This window comes from Zootoca vivipara, chromosome 5, assembly GCF_965207765.1.
Source record: "Zootoca vivipara chromosome 5, rZooViv2.hap1.1, whole genome shotgun sequence".
NCBI lineage: Eukaryota > Metazoa > Chordata > Lepidosauria > Squamata > Lacertidae > Zootoca > Zootoca vivipara.
The window spans coordinates 31,547,453-31,561,686 of NC_142588.1; the positions used below are offsets into that span (position 1 = coordinate 31,547,453).

The 14,234-nt window shown below is 41.4% G+C and overlaps 1 protein-coding gene across 5 annotated transcripts in view; it reads right to left on the reverse strand.

The window, feature by feature from the left end:
* The window catches only part of PRKG1 (protein kinase cGMP-dependent 1), a 581,919-nt gene that overhangs the window by 453,015 nt on the left and 114,670 nt on the right, over positions 1-14,234 (reverse strand). For all 5 annotated transcript variants that reach the window (XM_088670276.1, XM_088670275.1, XM_035137531.3 and 2 more), the window contains one exon: positions 12,561-12,727. In XM_088670276.1, the coding sequence (XP_088526402.1) occupies positions 12,561-12,727 (167 nt within the window). The remainder of the gene's footprint in view (positions 1-12,560; positions 12,728-14,234) is intronic.

Sequence of the window (14,234 nt, forward strand, 5' to 3'; positions counted from 1 at the left end):
TTCTGTCAAAATAAGGCTTAAGTAAATTTACATGAAAGTTTTTACATCGGTTCCCTTCCCCATCTAACTCTACCAAATAGTTCACCGCAGATATCCTCTCGACCACTTTGAAGGGACCGTCCCACGACATCTCCAACTTCTTTCGACGTCTTGTTCTTAACCCGAGCACACTGTCACCAGGCTGGAAAGTTCTGTCTCTTGCGTGTGCATCATACCACTGCTTCTGTCGACGCTGTGCCTGCTGCAAGTTGTGAGCAGCTTGCTCCCGTAGCTCTTGAAGGTCGCTCTGCAGCTCCTGTAGATACGTCACAACATCAGGGCTGTCGATCTGCTCCTCCCCTGACCACGCTGCTTTCATCAAGTCTAGGGGTCCTCGTGGCTGTCGTCCAAATAGGAGTTCAAAAGGACTGAACCCTGTGCTCTCCTGCGGCACTTCGCGATAACCAAATAGGAAGTGTTGCAGCCTCTCATCCCAGTCGTTAGGATGATTGATGGAATAGGTTTTTAGCATCCGGCTCAGGGTTGAGTTAAATTTCTCCGTCAAGCCATTCGACTGTGGATGATAAGCCGTAGTTTTAACATGCTTAATCCCACAAAGAGTTAAAAGCTCTTCCATGGTCTTGGACGTGAAGGATGTCCCTAAATCTGTTATAATTTCTTTGGGGAATCCAAGCCTTAAGAACACCGACATGAGGGCTTTTGCTACAGTCTTTGAGTCAATGTCCTTCAGAGGTATTGCTTCTGGATAGCGCGTAGCATAATCCACGAGGCATAAAATAAATTTATTCCCCCTTTTTGTAACTCTGGAGATAGGCCCGAGGACGTCCACTCCTACTCTGGAAAAGGGCTCAGTAATTACGGGAATAGACTGTAACAAGCCTCGCGTTTTGTCCGCTCTTTTGCCTGCTTTTTGGCAGATCACACAGGACTTGCAATACTCTTTGATGTCTTTGCCCATCCCAGGCCAGTAAAATCTTGCTTGGATTCTATCACTAGTCTTTCTAATGCCTAGATGCGCTGCTGAGGGTGCGTCGTGTGCCATTTGTAGCACTTGCAACCGGTAAGCTCTTGGCAACACTAACTGTTTCTTCCTTTCCCAAACAGCAGCAGTTTTCCTCCTCCTAGAAATTCTATACAGTCTTCCCTCAATGGTGGTAAATAAGCAGGGGTTTTCCACAGTTACTTCTGCAGTAGGACTTTGTGCTTTACCCCACAGCTCTTTTATAGTTTCATCCTCTTTTTGATCACTCAAGAATTGGGCACCGTGCTCCTGGACCACTGGCACGCTAATCAGCCCTTCACCCTCACTAGGATCTATGGGTGACTCTATAACTGCAGGAGGATTACTCTCAGTGACTTGAGACTGTGACCTAGTTATCACTTGAATACGGTGCTTCTGACTAGCTAGGTCATTCCCTATTAAAAAGGGTACCTCCAATTCATTTAGGATTCCTACTCTCCATTTGCCACAAAATCCTTTGTAGGTAATATCAACTTCAGCTAATGGTACTTCAAAATGTGGCCCCCATATGCCTTTTAAACTATAGGACTGACCCTTGAGGTACTGCTCCTTTGGAACAAATTGGGATTTAACAAGTGAGACTTCTGCTCCTGTGTCCCTCAAACCTAAAAAAAACTGACCATTTAATTCAATTGGCTCCATGTAATCTTGGTTGCACTCCTGCTCAGCCCTCCAGACCTGTAAGACCTTGGAAGTAGTCTCAGCTGGACTATCTGCTTTCTCTAAGCCTTCTGTCTGAGGCGAGCTATTTTCCTGTGACTGCATTACCAGTTTTACTTGTTTAGCTGCAGTAGGTGTAGTTTGCGACTTAACCAGCAGGGGGCACCTGGCACGTACATGGCCCTCACGATTACAGAAAAAACAAGTGATTTTCTTAGACCCTGTCTTGTCAGAAACTGATTCCCTGACAGGAAAATTTTCTTGCCTGTCTTTAATTTCTCTGTTTCTCCATGGATTACCCTTCTGTGAGTGTTTTGGGAATGCTATTTCATTGAAATCACCTTGTAGTTCGTCTAAGACCTCGGCAACCCGTGCCACAGTTTTCAGTTTTTTATCCCTCAAGAACCAACGTAAATTGCTAGGGATTTGCTTAAAAAATTGTTCTAAACAAATTAATTGTTTTAACTCATCAAAGTCCTTCACTCCACTCCCTTGAATCCATCTGTCAAGTAATTTATCTAAGCGGCTAGCTAGTTGGGCATAAGTCTCTTTATGTTCCTTTTTTGCCTCACGAAAAGCCTTTCTGCTTTGTTCAGCCGTGAGCCCACATCGAACCCTGACCCTTTGCTTAAATACTTGGTAACTTGACAGCTCTTCTTCCCTCAGGTCAGCATAAATTTCACTTAGTATCCCACAAATTTGAGGTCTTAAATAAAGCATCCAGTTCTCCTCAGGTATTTGAAATTCCACACAAACGCGTTCGAAGGTAAATAGAAACGATTCGACATTATCGTCTTTTCCAAATTTGGGGAACCTTTTTAAATTAATTGCGATACTATCATTATTAACTGGACTCTGAGTTAATTCTGATCGCAAACGTATCTCTTCAAGCTTCATTCTGTCCTGTTCTAATTGTGCCCTTATCCTCTCTGACTGCATTCTCTCCTCAGCTTCAATTCTAGCTTTTTCCCTCTCACTTTCAGATGCTATCTTTTCCCTCTCAGCTTCAATTCTGGCTTTTTCTCTCTCACTTTCAATTCTGGCTTTTTCCCTCTCACTTTCAGCTTCAATCCTAGCTCTCTCTCTCTCACTTTCAATTCTGGCTTTTTCCCTCTCACTTTCAGCTGCTATCTTTTCCCTCTCAGCTTCAATTCGGGCCATCTCAATTCGTAGTTTCATCAGTTCTACCTCAGAACCTGGGCTTCCCTCAGCCCCTTCCGTTCTTTCATCTCCTTTTGCCTCTCTGGGTTTTCTTACGTGAGTCATTTTCCTCACAGGAAAATCCTGACAGACTCAAACCAAACTAGGCGCGTGAGCTTTTAATTTCGATCACGACGCTGCCACCAAAAATGTGACGACCCTGGTCCCACTCTGCCTTACTATCACTGCGACACAGGAATCCAGAGGGGAAAACACCCACCCTCTGGTCCTGCCGCCTCAAAAATAAACCCCTTTTACTAATGGGTTTCTAAGTAAGGAGAGCCTTCCAGCCTGCGTGACCTGGTACCTTAAGAAACTCTAGGCTGTCCCCCAGGAATAACCTCTTGCCTCCAGTAAAGGGTCTCCCTCAGTTGGATTCCCCCACTGTAGAAGTTTGCCCTATGCACTCTGGCAACTTCTTGGCACCTCAGGTTACCCTTCTAAGCCTCCTCCGTGTAACTTCAGGACACAAACCACCACCTCCCTGCCTGAGGTGAGTTTTGCCCTCTCTTGAGTCACCACGGCTGTGAGTCCTGGTACCTCGCTGGAAAAATACAGACGGACCTCTTGTTGGCAAAAACAGAGATGAAGTTTTATTGTGTTAAAAACATAAGTGATTCTTTAACGTGTCATTTATTAATTAGCTTCGTTCCAGTTGTACAAAATAAACTCAGTCAAACATTTAACTTTAAGTTGTCCTAGCCTCTTAACTGCCTTCATACAAGCCACCACATAACACCACACCACACCTTCCTCCCTCTCCCTCCTAACTGACCAAACCGACTCTCCCTCCTTTTTTTAAAACCGGGCACAGTCCCGCCCCCATCAGAGTTCTATGCCAGTCAGGCTGAAGGTGGGTTAACTCTTTGCCAGCCGGACAGAAATAAACATTTCAAAAGTGCTTCAATTTGTCACACCCTGCCAGTCCTTTCCTTGCTCCACTTCACAGTCTGCCCAGGCTAGTTTTTGGGGTCTTTTATTTTTAAAAAGATCACATAGCTCAACATAACATGGAATTTTAGCTAGTCTATCCTCATCCATTAGTTCAAGCATTTTGTGAAGTAATGAAACACCTCTAGTTTATGTATTTTCAATATAGGGATCTGATTTGCTTTAAATCAAAATTTGATCTCTTCCTATGAGCATCCAGTGCTAAAATAAAATATTATTAATTACTTGCCCTCATATTTCATGGGAACTGCAATTCTTGTGAAATAATATTTTAAAACTGTAAATTTATTTATATTGGTATTCATGAAAAAGCAATAGTGCTATCATTTAAGTGATCAATTATATTGGGATGGGGGATTCATGATGATTCAATTGTTAAGTATGGCACACTAATGTAGACACCTTTGGAAGAAGCGCAATAGGATAAAGATTTCTACTTCCAAAATGTGAAATAACACATTGATCCTCATTAGGAAGAAGCAACACCCACACATCTGATAGCTGTTAACCTAGGGCAGCCTTGGCGGTATTAAAATGCCGCACCATCTCTTCATCTCTGGCCTTTGTGAATAGTTTAATTAAAAATAATGACTGAAGAAAGCTGAACATGTTTAGCAAAAGGAGGCACACAAATAAAGCAGAACAGTGAACTACTGCTTTGCATTAAGATAACAAAATGAAGTATAACTGAGCTCTGAGCACCAGCTGTTTATTCTGTATCTAAACTAAGCAAAGATATTGGCTCAGGTGGAGAAACTGTGGCCTTCAAGCTGTTATTGGACTACATCTCCCATCACTCCCTGACCATTGGCTATGCTAGCTGGGAATAATGGGAGGTGGAACCCAACAACAGCTGGAAGGCCACAAGAAAACCAACCAAAAAAATTGCCTTATGGCAACAATGGCAGGAAGCGTGGTTTTGAATATCGCACAGAAATTTATTTCATGGACTTTAGAGTAAACATAACTACATTTCTTTGAAATGGTGTTGGAACACTGTAACAATGTTTTGGGCCGAGCATAATTGGAAAAGGGATAATTGGCTTTGGTGACTGTACTGTACATGTCCAGCCCAATTTTGCTTTGTTTTGCTCTTCAACTTTAAAAGTTGACTTTCTTTCACTTCTCCCTTTTCTGTGTCAGCATCAGCATTCTAGCAGAATTTAGGCGTTGAGAGAGGTCATGGAGAATTAGCCTGATGCTTTCAAGCAGTCTCCAGAGGACATTTACTCACACCACACACACAAACCTTCCAACACTTTATTTGCTCTAGGACATGGTTGCTAAGTTACCTCCAGGTATTGCTCAGGTTCATGGGGTGTGACAGCCTAAGCTGATGCCTTAAAATAGGTGCACAGAAATTAAAACCAACCATCCCACAACTGCAAAGTCTTAGTTATCCTGAACTTTCAACTTCATAGAAATAAATCTAATTTCTTGCAATGGGAACTGACATGGCGATGTCACTGAAGTGAAGGTATGTATGCTGGTTCACCCATGATGTGCACTTAGGCGGGTGGTGACCCTGTCAGAACCCTGACTATTGCTGCCGTCAGTGGCAGAGAAGCAGAGAGATTTCACTGGAAGCTGGGTATGCTTAGGACAGTACATGACCTTGAGCTCCATGGGAGATACATGGGATAAAAATGTAATACAGGCACCACCCTCCCCCCCCCTCCTTAGGTGCATCCAAGCCTCTGCAAAATTAATAAATAAATAGACTGGCTTTCCCTCCTGCCTGGAAGTCACTCAGAGCTGCTGCCCAAGCAAGGGAAGGGCTACAGTGCATGCTTTCAAAACTGCCATGTCTTGAAGTAGCCAGAGCCCTCCCAGCGCACAGAGAGAGAGGTGCCTCAGCTTGGCTTCTGACCACCTGCTTGTTCGCTCACCTGCATTCTGGCCAGGGCACCACATTCACCCTCCTGAGAGTGTCCACCTGTCTCTGCTTGGCGCCACATCTGGGCGGCGCTCCATGCCTGTCTGTGGTACATTGCAGCCAGTGTGATTTGGGATGGAGCCTGCACACACACAGAGCACCCCAACCCCCCGCTTGGGAATGAGGCACCCACTCTTCTCTTCCTGACTTTGCTCATGTTTGGGCTTGGGGGGAAAGTGGAGGGGGCAGAAGGTCAACCTGCCTAGCCCAGCCTTTTCCCCTGACACTCGCCTGGTCCACCTCACTCCCCTTACCCCCCACCACTGCCTCTCTGCAAACTGGGGGTGAGTCGCCAACTTCCAAGTCTTCTTACTCTGGAGTCACGTTGCGCACTCTCCCTATCTCTCTCCTCCTCACATTCCCTCTTCCCACTTTATGTGATTGCACTTATGCATGCAGGGGCATGGAATGTAAGCCCTGCGTAAGTGGGGGGAAGCCTGTGATGATAACAATAAGCGAAGTACAAATGGAGCATGTGCTATCTCATTTCATGCACGAACAGCACAACCCTTATGGAAGCATTGTTGCTGTTATTCATGGTTGCTCCTACACTGCTCTGCATCCAGTGACCATGACTAGGGGCAGTGCAAGGCTACTTCATACCATTTCGGTGACAGTCATCCTTATTAGGGAGAAAGTGTGGGTTTACATGAGCACTTTAGTCCTACCTTTCAGACTTTTCTCTCTTTTTTCCAGTCCTGGTTTTTAAAAGGCTTAGCACATGCTAGGCATCATAAAATACTAATGTGTATCATAATCACCAATGAGGAGTGGGAGGTCAGAAGACGATTGGGGGGAAAAAATCATTGACAGGTTGAGGGGGAAATGTTTGCAGGAATTCATGCTAATAAAGGCCATGCTTCTTCACTGAGTACCCTTATGGGGAATGTATAACCACAGCAAACATATCCTGTTTATTATATTGTTTTTTTGCATGGTGTTATACAACTAATCTCTCATGCAGAAACATAAGCAGCACTGTCAAAAGTCTGCTAAAAATCAAGTGGGTTTAGGAAAATGCAGACAAGCTAATAAAAAAAATAATCAAAACCAAAATTATGTATTGATATTGCAAACACTCATGGGCATAGACAATAACAATAAAGAAAAATATTGATAGTTATGCAATGTAAGTAATACAATGTAATACCATACCATAATGGGTGGGATTCACCTAACAAGCTCGATCAGCAAAAGCCCTGTGAAGAACAATCACCCTCTCCTCCCCCACACGCCCCCTGCCCACACACAGAGGGAGGAGAGGGGGGAAAGTTCTGTCTAGCAAGCTGAAATGCTTGCACACACTGAAAATACATCATAACGCAACTGTGAATTCCACCCAGTGTATTCTATAACCATCCCTTGCACCATTGTCCTGAGAAAAGTAAAGTAAATCATTTAATAAAGCAGTAGAACATGTTACTGCGTCTTACATGTTAAGGAAGAAACAGCAAATGAGGAAACAAAGATAACACAAGATTCATAAGAAGATAAGAAAAGTCTGCCGGGTCAGACCAGTGAACCATCTAGTCCAGAATCCTCACAGAGCTTAATCACTGGCAAATTGTTGCTAGATAGTGTGTGTTGGGGAGGAGGCCTGCTTGATTGCCCCACTTTGCAGAAGAGAACTAGAGTTGATGCACCTTTGTTCTTTATAATATTCCATAAAACATCCAAGTTCTACCCATATAATTTTACAGGCAGTCTATCTACGGTAGTGTATCCTCCAGTCTATATACTGGAATTCTTGCACTAGAGATGCAATTGTGGACATTATAAACATTTTAGCATGCAGCACTTAGAACGTCTGTAAGCTGCACCTTTGGGTTTTGTAAACTCCACAGCAGCAATTAGAGTTTACATATGCTGCAAACTGCATACAGATTTCTAAAACTGTTTGAAGAAAATTCATTAGGGGCTGCAGAAAGGAGAAGGTTCATCTGTGCACCAATTTCTATTGCAGTTGAAAAGCAGATTGCCCCCCTCTGAATAATTGTTTCTTTAAAAGAATTTTAGGTCTGCTACTGCTATGTGTTGCACTGGAAAATAAGGAAGGAGGAAGGTATGGGAGGCTGGTCCACTTTGGATCACTGCTAACAGTGGACCCAGGAAGACCCTGGAATTATGGAGCTCAACATTTGGGGAAGCTTAAAGAACAAAAATTGTGTTTTCTACTGGATGCAGTGCAGGTAGAAGGGGGACACTTTTGGAAGTGTTTCTAAGGTTCCACACAAATGTTGAAACACAAAGTATGTCAGCTAATTAAATATACCGGTATGCTCCTCTGTGTGGTAAATGAGTACAGCATAAACAGTATATGCTGCATGTAGTCATGAATCAGTGACACACAAGTAAGCTCTAGTGAAAATGTATATTACCAGTGAAACCAAGCATTTGATCTTGCTACCATCACATCACTATAGTTGCCATTATCCATTACTTCGTTTAATTTCTTTATAATTTCATTTTCAGTACGCAGATACACCTAGACTGGTTAAGCCAGATAAATTCCAGAAGCCTGAAAGCATTCTCTGCATTATCACATCTGGTGACCATCAAAAGACTGGGCTGTACTTCCCAGTAACAGCAAGCTGACGTTGCAGGGACCTTATGCAGGGACTATGGGAGCCAATAGTACTGTGGCACAGGAATTCTTATAATCCAGGTTAGCACTAATTCTCAACCTGTTTAAGGTCCTCAGTTTATTGCAAGATATCTGTAGAAATTGGACCCCATTTAAACCTATATATTGACCCAATCTGCCAAACCATGGCTTAGTGTGAATGGGAAACTTTGTAGATTTCCAGAGATAAGATAGCAGCTGCTTTACTCCTTCAGCCCTCTTGCCACTACTGCACAACTGTGAGATAAGCCATGGCTTGGCATAACATTACATCATCCAAAACCAGGCTCCTGGTTTATCTCACTCTAGACCAGGCATCCCCAAACTTCAGCCCTCCAGATGTTTTGGACTACAATTCCCATCTTCCCCGACCACTGATCCTGTTAGATAGGGATCATGGGAATTGTAGGCCAAAACATCTGGAGGGCCGAAGTTTGGGGATGCCTGCTCTAGACCAACCATGGTCCATCTGTATTAATTTACAAAGCCCTGTACCTTAAGAACCGCCAAAACCCTTATATACCAGCTCAGTCACCAAGATATGTCATTGGCCAGCTCTGGAGTTGGAAAGGCTCAACGGACAACAAGAACCCAAGTCTTTAGTGTCATTGGTCTAGTCTTGTGGAATGCTCTGCCACTAGAGATTCAGCTGGTGCCTTCTGTTTCACCTTTTAACAACACCTGCTGAAAGCACTTCCGTGCCACTAGTCCTATGGAGAAAATTATGCAATCCTCTTTTCATAATAGTTAGTTGATGGCTCTTGACTTTAAAAGCATTTACATTGTTTTTTATTATACATTGATATTGTTGTAAATTGCTTTTATATTTTTTACGATATAGTGGTACACAAGTTTTTTAAAAATAATAATAATACAAAAAAATCATTTTAAAAAGTACTTTACTTCAGTTTCACATAAAATTAAGATGCGCCCAAGCCCATGCATTTTAACACATCCCGATACTGGAAGCAGCTCATTTACAAACTAGTTGCTATTTCACCTAGGATGCTGCTGCATACTTGTGTCAAATGATAAGTGTTCCCAAAGGTATAACACAAATTGGGGCAACACTTGCAGGGGAGAATCACCAGGTGGGAGGAAGAGGTGCATAACCCTCCAGCACCCGCTGATTCTTCTCTGCAAAAGTCCCATCCCTGAGACCACACACACACACACACACACACACACACACACAGCTGTGCTTATTTCTAGTCCCAGAGACTGCCAGGATGGGGGAAGGTAATAAAAATGACCTGGAGATTTTTGTAGCGGAAGGATTAAGCACTCTTAATTGAACTTGAAGTTCTCCTCTGCCAGTGTCACCTAAATATCAATATAATATCAACATTTTGAGAAACTCCATTATTTCTTGGTAATGTATTTTTTTTGTTCTCATATGTTATGTCAATGGAAATTTCGAAGTTATTACTTCCTATTTAAAACTGCAACATAAAATTTGTTAGTACTGCTTCCAGCACAGAATGGAAAAACAGCAGTCGTAACCACCACACTTACCTGGGAGTAAACCCTATTTAATTTTATAGGACTTACATCTGAGTAGACATAGTTAGGATAGCGCTACCAAGTTCAGGGACCTCTCTCAGTCACCAATTCATAATGCACAGCATTGTGCTAGTCAAGCATGCACTACCAAAGCTGAAAGAAAAAACAAAACTGCTCTTGGACAAAAGGGCTTAGCCTTAAAAGGATAGGAAAACAAACTTAGGGCAGCAGGGTTTTTTTTGTTGGTTTTTTTTAGTGATTTAAGAGCAGCATTAAGGTTTTGGAATAAAATTACATTTCAAAGCATAATTTGTAGCTTTGAGGCTCCCTTTATTTATTTCAGCACCAAAACAAGGGAGGGCATGACTGACACAGGCAAATTTAAACATTGTTCCATAGATTTCAACAGGTGAGTAAGCATGTGCTTAAATTTCTGTCACTGAAAACATTTACCGGTAACTAAAAATGCTTCAATCCGGGCTGGACCATTTTACCCAGAAAATCATTATACTACACAATATTGTAATAATAGGTCCTTTTTTTTCACGCCAAACCAGAAAGCCAAAAACTTGTAGGAGATGCACTGAGCCCCGTAAAATCTCTACAATCCAACCTCTAGGCAAGCAGCCTTAAATATCTTGGAAATCCATGGTATTAGGTTGTGACCAGAAAGTGTATCAATTTGCCTGGGCTGCTTACTGGTGCAAAAAAAACCCCGCAAACATGAACAAAAATCTGCCAAATTAGACCCTTTGATAATGACAGATGTATAAATGCAGTGCCAACAACTGCACCACCAGCTGTTTTTCAAAGGTATTGAAAACACAATGAGAAAACTCAGCCAGTTCTCAGAAGCCTGTCATATTCTCTGAGATTAAATTGTTATACAGGAAACAGATAGATTATTAAACCTATCTTGGGCCCTTGAGACTGTAAAGCTCTTGTTCCTCCTTTCAGAACATCTGACAGTGCTGTAGCAACATGATAAAACTTCTTACATCATGTAATACAAATTAAGGATAAGAACAATATTTTGCAATTAAGTGATACTTATAACACATGAAGCTATCAAGGTACTTTATAATCAGCAATCTTAGTATTAAAAACACTGCACTAAGTGATAATTTTTCACTTTTCTGATCTCTTAAAATAAATGATCCATATGTAGTAATGACAACCGGTCTCCACATTTCAAGTTTTCAAATACAGGTCTTCAAACTTCTAGTTTTTTGACACCCTAAAACAACAGTCACTATCTTCTTATGTTGTGTACTCCAAAGATGACAACAGGATTCCACATGTAACCAAATAGTTAAAAAGATGATAGGGTATGATAGGGCTGCCATACGTCTGGATTTTCCCAGACATTACCAGGATTTCAAAGGTGGAATTGACGTCCGGGGGGGATTCCCGAAAGGCGGCACTTTGTCCTGGATCTTAGGCAAGTCAATCACGTTATTTTGGCATTTTTGGAAGAAGAAGAAAGCTTGGAGTGTCCTGGTTTTTACTTTTTGAAATATGACAACCCTAGGGTATGATCAAAGTATTAAGTCCACTTTCCAGTTTAGAATTTCACAGAAACTGTGAATCATCCCCAGATCTGAAAACATCATGCAAACGTGATTAAAATATACATCTAGATAATATGCATAGTGAAATTTCCTAAGTAGTTCTACAATGTGTGTGCCTTTCACTCAGCTGAATATGCACAATATAGCAGTGTTCTAAACTGTTACATTGGGAAGCAATCCTCAGATTGTGTCTGTATCAACAAAAATCTGCACTGGATTCTGCCCAGTGTAGTCCAATCCATTCACTCAATATGTACTCTAGCCCTGCACCCAATCTGCAGGTAAGAGTGTTCACAACCTCTGTATAGCAGCAGGGCACCACACACCATCACATGGTTTCTCACTCAAAGTGAAAGAGACTAGATTTGCAACACTCCCACTTCAGCTGTATTGTTCAAAGCAATGTACTGTAATCAGGGTGGGTTACCAGTAGGCCTTCTGACCAGGAGTGGACAGATATGGATCTATTGCAAGATCTCTGGGAATTTGAAATAGACAAGGATTTCTTAGTTGTAGTTATTTAAGCAGTAACAAGACATGTTTCCCCTCCCACCCTAAATTATAGCATTGAAATGAAGAATCCTTGAAGGTAACAAGGAATGTACTATGAGCTCCAGACAGTTCTAGAACTCAAAACAAGTCCTGGGCTCAGAATTCTTTACATCTAAGTGTGTGTCCATAAATCTCAGGGTTCGAGCAAAGAACAAAGAAGATCGCTCAAGTATGAATTCTGCCCACCCTTGTGGCAGGTGTTGTTGGAATCCAGTTCCATCAGCCTCAGCCACCAGGACCAATGGTGAAGGATAATAGGAGATTGAGGCCAATAATCACCTGGAATGCCACAGATTTCCCAACCCTGAATGTAAGTGCAGATACACCACAGTCTTATTGATATAGTAAAAAATGAATTCTAGTAGTACCATACTGGGTATGAAAGCAACATGCAATGAGTGGAAATCCTTTATAAGAATACCATTGCATCCTCTAGCCACTATGGAATGTTCCATGTAATATAGTGATAGTCCCTATGGAAGCAGCCAAGAGGGAAAACATATACAGTACAGTATATATGAATGAAACAGCTGTACAACATACCTTCCATGACATATACCAGTGAACCGACATCTCCCTCTTTGATAATGCAACTGTCCTTGCCATATTCCACTGGATACATACAATCCACAATCTCCTGGATCTGTGACAGTTCTAGATTCTTCATGAAGTCATTGTCAAGAATAGCTTCCTTTATTAGATCCTTTGACCTATGGAGAGAAAGGAAACATATGTCAAAATGTGCTAATCAACACCCCAAAGCAGCATGTGTGAATGTCATTGTCTGATGTGAAAAATCTTTTTTTAAAAAACTTCTTACTTTTCAATTTTGGAAAATACTTATAACAAACAATTCACACCACACACACACACACACACACACACACACACACACACACCATTCCATGCATATACAATACAACTCATTCACAAAATCTAAATCTAGAAGCAGGGGAGTGGGGGTGGGAAGTGACGTGCTGAACACCTGTATGTTCAGAATTTGTTTTTAAGATTGACCTTTCCTGTTTATGAACCACAAGAGGATAGTTATGCCAAATACTGTCACTACTTGGTCTATGCTTAGCACCCGTTGAAACAGAACGTACATAATCTGGGGACTTGTTAATTGTTCTCTCTTAGTCAAAAATACAAAAAACTGCAATTATGTTGTAGGAATAAAGCAGTCTAAAATTCAGACATCATTGCAAGAAAAACTATATTGTTATGAACAACAATAACTTCATATACTAACTCCCACCAACCTTACCTCAGCAGTTCCCCCAGCATCAAATACCAAAAATTATAGAGGTATCTTAGTTATATAAAAACTTCTTTAAAGGTTTGAGGTTGTCTGGTTTTAATGAAAGAAATATAGAGTAACCACATATCTTTTTGTAAATATATTTTTCAATAACCGTTAAAAGGACCATGTTCTTCCCAGTGGTACTTGTAATAGCTCAGTAGTTTTTGAATAACCTTTTCAAAAATCCCCATAGTTCAGTATCTCAACAATGCAGGTAGGACCAATCCCTTTGTTTTTTCATAATGTCTTACAAAGCTTTTAATGAAGCATCAGCATAAGACTTGAAGAAGAATTATCTACTACTCTGAATCACGCAACCACAAATGTTAACTGTGCTCTAGTCATCATAATTTACATATCGAATTTCCCCCAGTATGTCTATCAAATCTATCTTTATCCATCTGATAATACAGTGAACAACATAAAGATTACAGACAATAATTGTCTAAAAGCTTCTTAAGGGATTTTGTGCAAATGAGCATCTGAAAATTATAAATGTGAACAAACTGGGGCTTAAAGAACATAATTTATAAATGGTAACATTCAAAAGATAAATATCATCCATCCATGTGTATTTGTGAGATTCTTGGTTAATTTCTTTTGCCAAAACCTGCCTTTAATTGTCATTTAAATATATGCCAAATAAATATTTTATGGTCTCAAGGTAGCTTCAATATTAAGGGAGAGCATGTGGGTGACTGTGGGTGCATGCAAATAGCACTTCACATACAATGTGTGGAGCAGAAAGGTCTGCTGTTTCTTAGATTCTCCAGCCAACCAGGGGAGAGAAGGTTGGCTGGTTTAATTGCTTAGATAACTATGTTTTGAATGTTGTTTCCCCCCTCTCAGTTTTTTTTAAAAACTTATACAGGGGTAGGAAACTTGTGGCCCTCCTGGTGTTGCTGGGGAGTACA